Source organism: Polyergus mexicanus, unplaced genomic scaffold (genome assembly GCF_030449975.1).
Source record: "Polyergus mexicanus isolate NDT 795.1 unplaced genomic scaffold, iyPolMexi1.0 SCAF_19, whole genome shotgun sequence".
NCBI lineage: Eukaryota > Metazoa > Arthropoda > Insecta > Hymenoptera > Formicidae > Polyergus > Polyergus mexicanus.
In genome coordinates, this window is record NW_027223339.1 from 2,587,799 (window position 1) to 2,600,047 (window position 12,249).

Here is a 12,249-nt window from a genome sequence, read left to right on the forward strand (position 1 = left end):
AATATAAATATATTGATATAATTTATTCTGATTGTGATAAAATATTTCCACTGAGCGTTTCAAGGAATACATTTCACTTTTACTTATGGCATGTACATTATTTTTCCACTGGATTTTTTACGGGATTTAAAGATAAAAATTTATCTCAAAATCTCGCAAGTCAAACTCATAACCGTGTCATTTATTTCGATTTCGTATTTAGTTGAATGATAAAAATTCGAAGCAATCGCGACTTACCGAAACGTTTCTGATGGCTCCTTGATGGCAGGAATTGGAGAAGTATATTTGGGATGGGATACAAAAATTGAAACAAGAAAAAAACAAAAAAGTAATGTCGTGGTGTAGTACAATTTTATTATTTTAGACTAGAACGGAAAAATGATATAATATTAATAACATAAAGTATAATAATCATAATTAATAGTATATTAATTATCATCATTTTATGTTTAATTATATAATAATATTAATTATTATATTCTCTTGACTAATTACACAAAATAATATACTATTATTATTATATAATTAATCAATAATAATGACAATAATTAAACGTTAAATTAATAATAATAATAATAATAATAATAATAATAATAATAATAATAATAAACTATATTGTATATACATAAGAAAAAGTGGTAGGAAAATAGTGTAGCGATCGACATACATAACATTATGTGTCCGTATATGAATGTACTTATGTGTAAGTAATATAAATGAGTGTATATCTTATATGAAGAGAGGAAAGCGAAAAAAGCGAAGCCACGCTCTCGTCAGCCACGGAGATACGAGTGTAAAATAAAATAAATTGGAAAGAGAGAGGGAGAGAGAGGGAGAGAGAGAGAGAGAGAGAGAGAAAGAGAAAATAAACGGACGCACATCGCCAACTATTCAAGATTACTGCGATCGCGGCAATCAATGAATGTTACGTTAATATCGCTGCCCATTTCGAGTCCATTTTTTGAAAATGAATTGTTTGCTACTTTAGCAATATCGCAATAAAAATTTAAAAACTTGTTGACGTTGCCATCCCTTACGCTTCTCTCTGATACGTATCTATTGTACGTATAAATAACGAGAAACTTTACTACACACTACGTTTTTTGCAAGATGTTTACATATATAATTTCTATAATATATTCGAGTCTGAAAAGTTTCTATTTTATTTTACAAAATGCTATACGAATTTCACAAGAAGGACAAAATAATAATAACTATCCAACAAAAAGAATGAATCTAATATTTGACTCTGATATTCTATAATATTCAACTCTAGAAAAATGTTTTTAATTAATTATCATAATTCGCGATTATACCAGTCAAAGCATCACTGATAAGTTAGGTAAATACGTATACGTATTCAGTACACATACGGTCTCTATGTCCTAGTTTCGAGTAGCTAAGCAGCGAGAAGCCATCACCGCTTGAAAATACTATATCTTGTCTTTGCAGTGAAAGATGATCAAAATGATTCTATTTTCTCTCATTTCTCACGTTGTTGCGTTTGATACATATCGTTAAGATTATTTTACTTCATTCATGATTAATCCTCATCTTAAATTAATACTCAATCAGCAATTAATACTCATTTTCAAATACAACGGTTCGATACAATTAATCCAAGTTTTTTATACCGAGTTTTTTTCTTATAATTCGTCATCCAATATATGTAAACAACGTTTCATGGATCTCGCGGAATTATTTGCTCTATTATCTCAACAATAGACGTGCATTTCTCGCACACATTCACTTCAACGAAATAAAGATATATGCGATATATATGTGTATATATATATATATATATATATATATATATATACATATAATATAATATATAATATATAATATATATAACATATATAAACAGGCAGCAGTGATGGTGACACGCAATAATTAATATAACGTTTCTGATTCCTAGCCAATTGGAACACGGGCAGACGAGAGCGTGACCACATCACAAAAAAAAGTTTCATAAATAATTAATATAACAAAAAATAATATACCTATGTGTGATATAGCTGTATATTTATAGCTGCGTACAGTTTTCAATGTCGTGTATGACGTCGTCGTTAATAGCAAATAAGGCATTACTGCGCTGAGATGCTGCGTGTAAGCTAAGATGTAGAATTGGTTATCATGGAGAGTTTACATGTGTACTTAAATAAAGATCAATCGCGAGAGAGAGCCCTCGCTCTCTCGGATCCCGATTCGAGATAAGAGCGAGAATTTGCGAAATATTTACAGTGAACGTAGAATGGGAAAAAAAAAAAAAAAAAAAAAAAAAAATTTAATAAAGGACGTAAAGATAGTTGGAATGGTTTCGCAAATAAGGACGACGATAACGACGACAGTATAACGGAACGATGTCAATCGAAAGAAAGCTTCATATAATAATCGATTAAATAAAAGACATAACGGCGCTTTTAAGAGATATAACAGATAATATAAAATATAATAGAATTGTCATAATGTGAATCTCTCTTCGACTGTACAGCAATTTACAGGAAATTAAATTCGAATCTCTGTTATTCAATAGAGATCATTATAAATCATTTAAACAAAAAAAAATTTATTCTTGTATCGTGTATTATACGCGCATATTTTTCTTGCATATTTTTTCTCAAAAACCCACCCCATTCTTTCTCTCATTCAATCATTCTCTTTATGCAATTTCGCGAAATCTCATTCGTTCTTATGCTATTATATTTCATATATTCTTATGCTAATAGTTATCTGATGATAACTGTAAGGAACTTTTAGTATTGCCTAGCTCTAGATATATTATATTCGCTATATATGTATATGAATATATATATATATATATATATATATATATATATATATGTATTCATGTAGATATGTGCATGTGTGTGAGTGTGTGTGTATGTGTGTGTGTGTGTGTGTGTATATATATAGAAGTATATCTTCTCAAATTTAACTATTTTAATCCTCACTATTTTAATACGTCACTATTCAAATAGGCCCTTTAGAGTATCACACAGGCCCAATTTTACAAATACGTACATCATTATCAACAATATGATCGCAATATATACATAGACTACATAATATGTCAGAAATACAGACATATTTATAAACGACTTAACGCTCGCGAATTCGAAATTTCGTAACGTAATTTCAATTTTAACGCGAACGCCCAAAGATCCACACTCATCGATAAAATTTATAAAAAAAATCACCCCAAAAGTCGAAACAAAAATCTTTCACGCGATTGACAATTAAAATTGAGTAAAGCCACAATTGCATTGAAAATTGCTATATATGTATGCATACAAATAGCTGTTTGTTAAATTAGTACGAATTTCGAACCGGCGTCGTTTAGTCGTCTAAGAGGTCAGCTACACACTCACCGGTAGTGGTGCTAGCTGCGGCGCTGGCCGTAGCACCGGCGGGATGCTGCTGCTGCTGCTGCTGCTGCGACTGGAACATTGCCGTAGGGTGGAGGAACACGGATCCGTACATCATATTTTCGTCCGACTGCTGCTGCTGGTTGATTTGCTGACTGGTAGTGGCGACTACCGGCGAATTGCTGATACTAGGGCCGCCGCCGCCACCGCCACCAGGCACGATCGGTGCCCCGGGAGTTGGCGGCACCAGACTGCCCTCTTCGACAGCGACGCGTACCGATTCGATGTGCCGCCGCGAGAAGACATGCTCCTGCAATGGGGTCTTGGCCGAGTAGCGCACAGAACACAGTCTACATTCGTCTGGTCCGGTCGGTCCGCGATGCGGTTGAACGGCTGAACTCTCGGCCGGCAGACCCGCCGCTAGCCTGGCTTTTTTCTCCTTGGCACGGGCATTCTGGAACCACACCTGCAACTCGTTTCCATTAGTCTCCGTAAACTCGGATCGAGATTAGACACGCGCGCGCGTCCAAACAACAGCTTCCTCGTAGGGTTATTAACGATTTATTACGAGCTCGGAGCCGGGCTCGCACGAGGACCATCGATGCTCACCTGGACCACCCGCTTCGGCAAGCCGATCTCGCGGCCGAGCATTTCACATTCGGCCATCGTCGGTGTCTTGTAATCCGAGAATAGCGACTTCATCACTTTCACCTGGGTGCCTGACATCTGCGTACGGTACCGCTTGCCGCCGGATTGACTAGTGGTGTTCCCGCCGCTGGACTGTGCATTGGTCACCGGCGGCCCAGAGGTATTCCCGGTGCCTCCGCTAGCGGGTCCTTGCCTCGAGCTCTGAGTACTCGAAGCCGGACTTGCCGGGCCGCTTTCATCATCTAGGAATTCCGTGGTTTCGCTCATGCTGTCATCGTCGCAGATGCTGCGCTCGGATAAATCAGTCAGAGGTCCGCAATCGCTGCCACCGCGGAAGTGAGCGCCATGTTGTTCTTCGAGAAGACTACTTAAACCGCCCAGAGTAAGTTTCATGGGTCGGCTGAGATCGACCGGTTTGCTCAGATCCAACGGTGACTCGGTATTATGGATTTGATGATTCGCTATTTCTTGCTTTCCATTACTGGCGTGCGCCAGCTCGCTAAAGTATCGCTTCATTTCCTCGTAATAAGAGGTTTTCAAAGACTTCAAAGATGCCTCCATGTCACTATTGATCGGCGGAAACAGCGGTGGCATCATATGAGGAGTGCTAGAATTTGAAGGAGCGGATTCCATCGAGAGCTCCTCATCTGGGATATTGTCGATGTTTACTTCACCGCGCGCTACCTGATCCGCGTGCTTACTGCTGAGATGAGATTCCAGGGCGGACTTTACTTTAAACAGCGCCGGACAGAACGGACAGCGCTTGTTGATCACTTGGCTGTGGGCGCGGAATTGACCCTTACGTTCGCGAGCGCGTGTATTTTGGAACCACACTTGCACTACGCGTTTTTTCAAACCGACCTCGCGAGCGATCGTCTCCAGCATCTTCCTCGATGGATTAGACTCGATCTGGTACTTCTGATAGAGATAGTCCAGTTGTTCCGGGAGTATCGTAGTTCGCAAACGTTTGTCCTTCGGTTGCTCGTTGTGTTCCGAATTTAAACGGTTGTCGCTGCCCGTTCCCTCCTCGGAGTCTTCGTATTTTCTTTTCTGCATCATGGCGATGAGCGGATGCGGAGTGTCTGTTGTAACTCCGGATGTAGCGTTAAGTGCTTGCTGCTGCAGAATTCCGAAAGGTGTATCAGGTGGGTAGGTTGGCGGAAATAGGGACGGGTTCATGATATGTACTAGCTGATGCTCGCGCCAAAGCTCGAATCGTCCGAACACCAAATTGCATTTCTCGCACTGATAGCTACTTTCCTTTGATTCCGTTTGTGATTGCTGTTGTTGCGATTGCTGTTGTTGCGACTGCTGCTGAGACTGTTGATGCGTTTGAGATAGTGTCTGCTGCTGATGTTGATGAGGAGGCGTGGCGGTGTTCAATGGTTGTTGTAATTGTTCGGCGAGCGCAGGGGTGGCCGATGGATTGTTAGCTACCGTGTTATTTGTTGTTGTAGTAGAGCTGCTGTTACTGTCTTCGGAACTTAGAACCGCGGCAACCTGAGCCGCCGCAGCTTGGGCTTGCGCGCTCCTCTTGGCGTCTTCCTCTTTGAAGCAGTGTGTCTTTTGATGGCGTATAAGTTCGTAATATCGTTGAAATACTAGCAGGCATTTTTTGCACTGATAATTTAATCCTGGTGTTCTCTGAAATCTACCGGAACCATCATCGTTCTCGCGTCCACCCGCTGTCACGGGCTCGGCGGCAGGTTGGTTCTCATACACTTTACGTGCCTTTTGCCTAGCATTTTGAAACCACACCACAATCACCCGCGGACTCAAGCCAAGAAGCTTGCTAAGGTACTCTAAATCATCGTCCTTCGGATACGCGTTGTTCTCAAAAAATTCTTGAAGAACTTTTATTTGATAATCGGTGAATCTCGTTCGATTGGCGCGTTTTCCGGAACTGCCGCCGGAAGCGTTGCTGCCATTACTATTGCCGCCGAAAGAATAATCTGTCGGTCCGCGGCCCGGGCTAAGAGATCTCTGCGGTGTAAGTGCTATGGCAGCGATCGCGTTCGATACTACGTTACCTGTTCCCGGAGTAGGATTGGCAAAGTTTTGGGGCGCCAGTTTCGGCGGTAACATCGGAGCACTCGGGGCGTTTGTAGTCAATGGGGGATGGGACGAAATGTCATGATGGATGCCCGAGAATACAGAACTCATACTGAGCGCAGGTGAATGCGGTCGTGATTGTTGGCCACCCGAGCTACCGGGTGAATGATGTTGCTGCTCTTCTTGATGTTGTTGACTTTGTTGTTGTTGTTGACACTGTGATTGCTCCGGCGCCTCCTGTTTAATCTCGGTAAGTTGCGATGTGCTTGCATTTTGTATAGATGGTGGAGGCGTGACTTGCTTATTTGGACTTTTATCGTCGCAGGAACTGCCAGATACGCTGGAATTTAATGGGGTCACTTTTGCTTCACCTGTCTTTTCGTATTCCTCGAGATTCAAAGTGGTACTTGGCGGATTATTGAAATTGTAAGGACTATCCTTGTTACGTTGCCGCTCTTTAAATAACGTATTTCGGAACCAATGTTTTATAACTTTAGGCGGCAAACCGCTTTGGGCGGCCATTTCCAAAATTTGTTCCTCACCAGGAGAATTATTAATATCAAAGTGGCCGCGTAGTATCTTTAGCTGTTCATCTGTGATACGCGTACGCGCTCGTTTCTGTGATGCAGCTGCGTTCGCCTGAAAGATCAAAATAATTGCTCGTATTTTCCGTCCGCTTTCTAATATTTAACATATGCAATTGATATTCGATAGTTGTACAATGCCAGAAAATAAATAAATATAGATTGATAGATTAATACGAAAAATATTTTTTTTCGAACAACTTTTCACTTTTGCATATAAATTTAAACATTCTTTTAAATCTGTCTTATCCTCCTGGCGTGATTATATCTTTATATTTTTAATTATATTTTTAATTATATTATTTATTATTGTTCGACACTATTGTAATATTATTTGTTATCAAAAAATGGTTTGCGTCAATAAATAAATAAATGAATAAATATAAAATAAATAAATATTACAACACATATTATATATCTCTCATGCTACTTACCGCTGCTGCCGCCTGTTGTTGCTGAAGAGCAAGATGCTGTTTAGCAAGAAGATCCGCTTGATTAATTGGTGGATATCCGGCGGTAGCACCATCATACGGTGGTGGTGGTAACATCATTGGCACTAAAGGCGGCTGTAAGTTCATAGCTGCCAAAGCGGGTACAGCGTTCAATGAGAATGGTAATCCCATCATTCCCATCATCAATCCCGGATATTGTTGCAGATGTTGCTGTAGTTGCGATGCCGCCATTGCGTTCAAAGCAGCTTGCATTTCCGACATTTGCTGAGCAAATGTAAGTTGTGAATGTTGCTGTTGTTGTTGTTGTTGCTGCTGCTGCTGCGACTGCTGCTGTTGTGAAATATGATGCGAATTGGTAGGGAGTACAGTCGGCGTCGTAGAGTCTGTACTTGAAACGGGCGTGTTGCTCAATGCCGGAGTAGTAGCTGGAGTAGTTGATGTGGCTTCTGGTGTTCGGCTGATACGTTCCTTGCATTCAGTGTTTTCTTCCTTTTCTTTTTCGCGTGATTCTTTATCAGAGCTAAGATCTTGTGGTTGTCCAGCAGCAGGCGTGGAGCTCCTCGGCGCCGTGGTAGTTGATGAGGACGTCGCGACGGTCACCACCACGCTTTTCTTCTCGTACTCGCACTTGAACTGCTGCGCGTACTTTTCGAGGAATTCGCGCGGTACAAGATCGCGATGGACCTCTTCACAGTGAGCCTTCAGAACCCAAACACTGCTAAACTCTTTGTTACAGTGCTGGCAAGTGCTGCGTGTAAGCTCGGGTATCACGTCATCATCAATGTGAGTCTCCTCAGCTTCTTCCTCTTTCTCTTGCGCGGCTTGAGCAGCGAGAGCTTGCTTCTGCTGTTCCTGCTTTTGTTGTTCCTGCTGCGCTTGAAGAGCGGCGGCCGCTTCCTCCTCCTTACGCTGCCGTCTTTGATGATTCTCATTGAACTGCATGACGAGATCAAAACCAAAGCTTTCCAAAAGATGTTTGTACATTTGCGAGGTCTTATGTCGAGGTTGGGATAGAATGTCCTGCGACGAATGTTGCGTTGCTTGTTGCATATGTTGCTGCGGTCCTGGCGTCGTGGATGTAGGAGGTGGTGTCTTAGCCGCAGTGGATGAGGTTAATTGCTGCGAAGCAGCCAATTGTTGAAACAATGCCAGTGGATTACTAAAAATGCAGTATAGTTGCTGATGTGTTGCCAATTGTTCCTGATTGACGAACAGAGCACTGCAGCGTGAACAACAAAGCATCCCGCTTGCATTACTAGTGTTAACGGGTGAACTGGTTGGGCTTGTCGGCGATGGTTGCTCAATTAATGGCCGAGCGAGATCTACCTGACCACTAGCTGCAAGATCCTGCAGTTTACTGGTACGCGTTTGATGAAGAACACTCCTCATGTGAATATCCAGCGTGCTTCCCTGGGTATACGCGACTTTACAGATATTGCATTTGTAAGGTTTCTTGTCTTGATCTTGCTGGGAATCGGGCGATTCGGTCGGACTGGCCGGAGGTACTACCGAGATCAATGTATTGTTGTTACCTTGTTCCTGCGCCATCGCTCGCTTTAGTTTGTGTAAGTGGCTCACGCTATTGTAATGCACGAGAAGTATGTTCTTCTGTGTGAAGCTCTCCTTGCAAACATCGCACTTGTACGGTCTATTAGGATCCAGATACTTTTCCATTGGATAAGACATCTTTTCACCTTTGCGATGCAACAAAGTCTTGTTGTGACCGGTGAGGTAGCTCTGACGCGTAAAGGCCACTTTGCACCGGTGACACTTGAATTTTCGACTAGGATCATGATAAGAATCTTCGGCAATTGTTTGGCTATTTAAATAATCCTCTAGTAGGCGTTGCTCTTTCTGCAACGGAGACGAATCACTAGCATCACTTTCTTCTTCGTCACCTCTACCGGCATCATCTTCCACATTCTGCTCGCCAATCAAGCCGCTTTGCCTCTTTAACGTTTCTTCCGTGAGCGCTTGAAGCAACGGATGTGCGATTAAGCTCTGTTTGTACTGAGCTAACTCATCTTCATGGAGATCATGAGTAGATTCTAAGTGTCTCTGAAGTGCTTGAACTGAACGAAAAGATCGTCCGCAGAGGGTGCATTTGGTTGCATCTCTGATCGCGTGGTACTGGGAGTGTTGTTGAACCTTCTCCAAAGTCTTGAAAGCGAGACTGCACTGTCCACAACGATATTTGTAAACATGTTTCTCGCTAACTGCTAAAGTGAGCATAGTAGCTGGATGATTTTCTCTGTGATGTTGCTGAAGATCTTCGGGAGAACGGTAAGTTCGACCACACACAGTACACACAGTCCTGTTGAGTTCTTCGATGTCATCGTTGCCACTCCGTTCGCTCATGTCTTCTTCCTGATGGGGTTTCATCGTTGTCGTCGGCGATGTTGGCATCGTTGCAGCCGTTACAGCTGACGTTGAAGTATTCCTCGGATTATTATTCAGCCAATGACTTTGATCCACCAGTAGCAATAACCTCTGCAGGCCATCGGTGTTAACGGAATGAATCTGCATCACGTGTTTCTCGAGAGCAGGACGTTCCTTAAAACCATCTTGGCACAAGGGGCATAATAAGTCCGGCGTCGGCTCTTCCTTCACTGCTTCAGTTTTCTCTTCCGAATCATGAACGTGAGCCATTTGCAAATGCTGTCGTAATTCTTCCCGCGACGTCGGCTGATACGTACAGTATAGGCACGTAATTTCGTCTTGATCATTCTCCGGCTCCATTTCCGGTTCTGGATCATTATCCGGTTCTTGTTTCACTTCACTACCGCACTCACTACCTTCCTCCCGTCGTTCTGAAATCAGACAAAAAAAAAAAAAATGTTTTTCGAAGATTCTTTTCGGATGCGACAAATAATTAATTATTGAGAATCTTCATATTAAAGATGATGAAAATTATTAATGTTCTGATTTAATATAAAGTAAATTAAGTCAATAACATATTACTATTGAAAAAAATTGTAGTTTTAATCCGTTTAATATGTTTAAAGGAAAGTATAATATGAACAAAAAAACAGAATTTAAATTTTTGTTAAATTTTTTAAATTATTAAAAAGATATTAAGTATATACATATATATATATTTAAAAAATCTTTTTAATATATATATATTTGTAAATAATGAATATCTATGTAGTTTAAAATGGAGTACTTGAAAATAATTTAAAATATCAAAATTCTTTTATTTTTGATAGATTTTCATGGATTTTGTTTCAAACTTTTTTATTGTTATCTCTTTCTTAATTTTATCAAGATTTGACCTTTCCTTTTTTTTTCTTTATTTTAGAGCATCTAAAAAAATGTTACATGTAAGAATAGGATTTAGCGTCTTCAGACGTATATAAAATTTCTAAAGAATATAGACAACGGAAATACCTAAGTAAAATTGTGTAAATTAAATTATTATACACACAGTTTTATTTTTAAATTGACATTGATATTTATTGATCGGTATATCTGATTTTATAACCGAAACGTCTTGATGCGAAATTAATACAAAATAGAAGTTTCAATGTTAAGCAGAAAAAAAAGAAAGCTTTTACGATCCATTTATTATAGTATCTTTATGAATGTCCGAGTGCGTTTTGAAATTACCAAACTTGTTATTTGCGATTGATATTTATTCATGACAAAATTTTTTAAATCGTATTTCCCGGCGCCGTAGTAAACGGTTAATTAAAAACGCATATGGTGTATAATCACTTATATGTGGAAAGAATAACAAGAAAAGCACTTAAGATTATTTATAAAATTTCTACCTACCGTAGAACAATTACAACTTCCTTCTAATTATTATATATAATGTTATCATAAGATTATTATACGTTTTGATTTCGCCGAGATTTGCTACAATAAATCGGTTGTTTCATTCGATCGGCGCAATATTAAACTTCGGCAATAAGTAGTCAGACGCGCGCAGGAAACAGCCATCTATTTCGTAGCGATTCATTCCCCGAGACATTATCTTAAAACGCTATAGGAGAAAGTAAATTATAGATACTACCGGCTAAACTATGGCACACACAGTGCTACGCAACGTAAAGTTCGCGTTTAATGTCACGTACGCACCGGCTGTATGTCAGATATTCTCTCTATCGGCTCTATTAAATTGATTAGACTTACCCAAGAACCGCGCTTGCGATTTTTCCTCCCGCGGTCCATCCGGTGACCGATCCGCGAAAGAATTACCGGTGTAATTATATATATATTCTGCCAATCGTTTCGGTGCGCGAACGGAAGGATTTACGCAAGCAAAACGCGCACGCATGTACGTATGTACATATCACCGTGATCGCGGAGAGAAAGTTTTCCGGCCGTGTCAAAAAGAGGAAGACGACGAGGAACCAATCGGTCGGTCCTCTGCACGCGTCGCAGATGCTCTCGCGTCGGTCTTACAACAATAATAAGTCAAATTTCAGATTGGCCGCATCGACATACATCGAATTAATATGGCGGTTTTCTACGAAAAAGAAGAGAAAAAAAAGGAATGACAAAGAGACGATGAAAAAAGACAAAAAAGAAATACCGCCTGTAATTGTTCGAAAATTTGCACGATACGACCGTCAGTTGCGATGTCTTTCAAAGCGCGCGAAGCAACTGTGTGCATTTCTCCATATATATTTATATAAATACAGTCCCTGCCAATATATATATATATATATATATATATATATATATATATATATATATATATATATATATAATACATACATAACACGCAACATTGTGCGCGCCGGTAGTGACGGCACACGCCATGGCCATATGCCATACAAAATTACCGTCATTGCCGGCTAATTGTGAGATAACAAAATAATGAGACCACTGAATTCATTAGGAGTGTAGTTGCAGGTGTAGTTTTCTTTACTCGCGCAAACTAATGTAGGGTGCAAGCCAACATAAAAGAAATTTGTCATAAAAGAAATTATATCTAGCGTGAACCTACCTCTCTCTTGTTTCGTATATGTAATTTTTATAATGTATGCTAACATTTTTTGAAATACTGTTCTCAAGTATATCTAATATAAAAAATTTACAACCAATATATGATCTATCAATTAATTATTGATTGTATTAAAAACATAAAATAAACAAGTTTATAACAAATAAATAATTTTAAAAAATTATCTCACG

General features: G+C 39.9%; 1 protein-coding gene across 19 annotated transcripts in view; it reads right to left on the reverse strand.

Annotated features, from left to right (window-relative positions):
• The window catches only part of Zfh2 (Zn finger homeodomain 2), a 313,903-nt gene that overhangs the window by 76,651 nt on the left and 225,003 nt on the right, over positions 1-12,249 (reverse strand). For all 19 annotated transcript variants that reach the window (XM_070311087.1, XM_070311083.1, XM_070311088.1 and 16 more), the window contains 3 exons: positions 7,087-9,914; positions 3,978-6,707; positions 3,372-3,834 (listed from right to left, as the gene is read on the reverse strand). In XM_070311087.1, the coding sequence (XP_070167188.1) occupies positions 3,372-3,834; positions 3,978-6,707; positions 7,087-9,914 (6,021 nt within the window). The remainder of the gene's footprint in view (positions 1-3,371; positions 3,835-3,977; positions 6,708-7,086; positions 9,915-12,249) is intronic.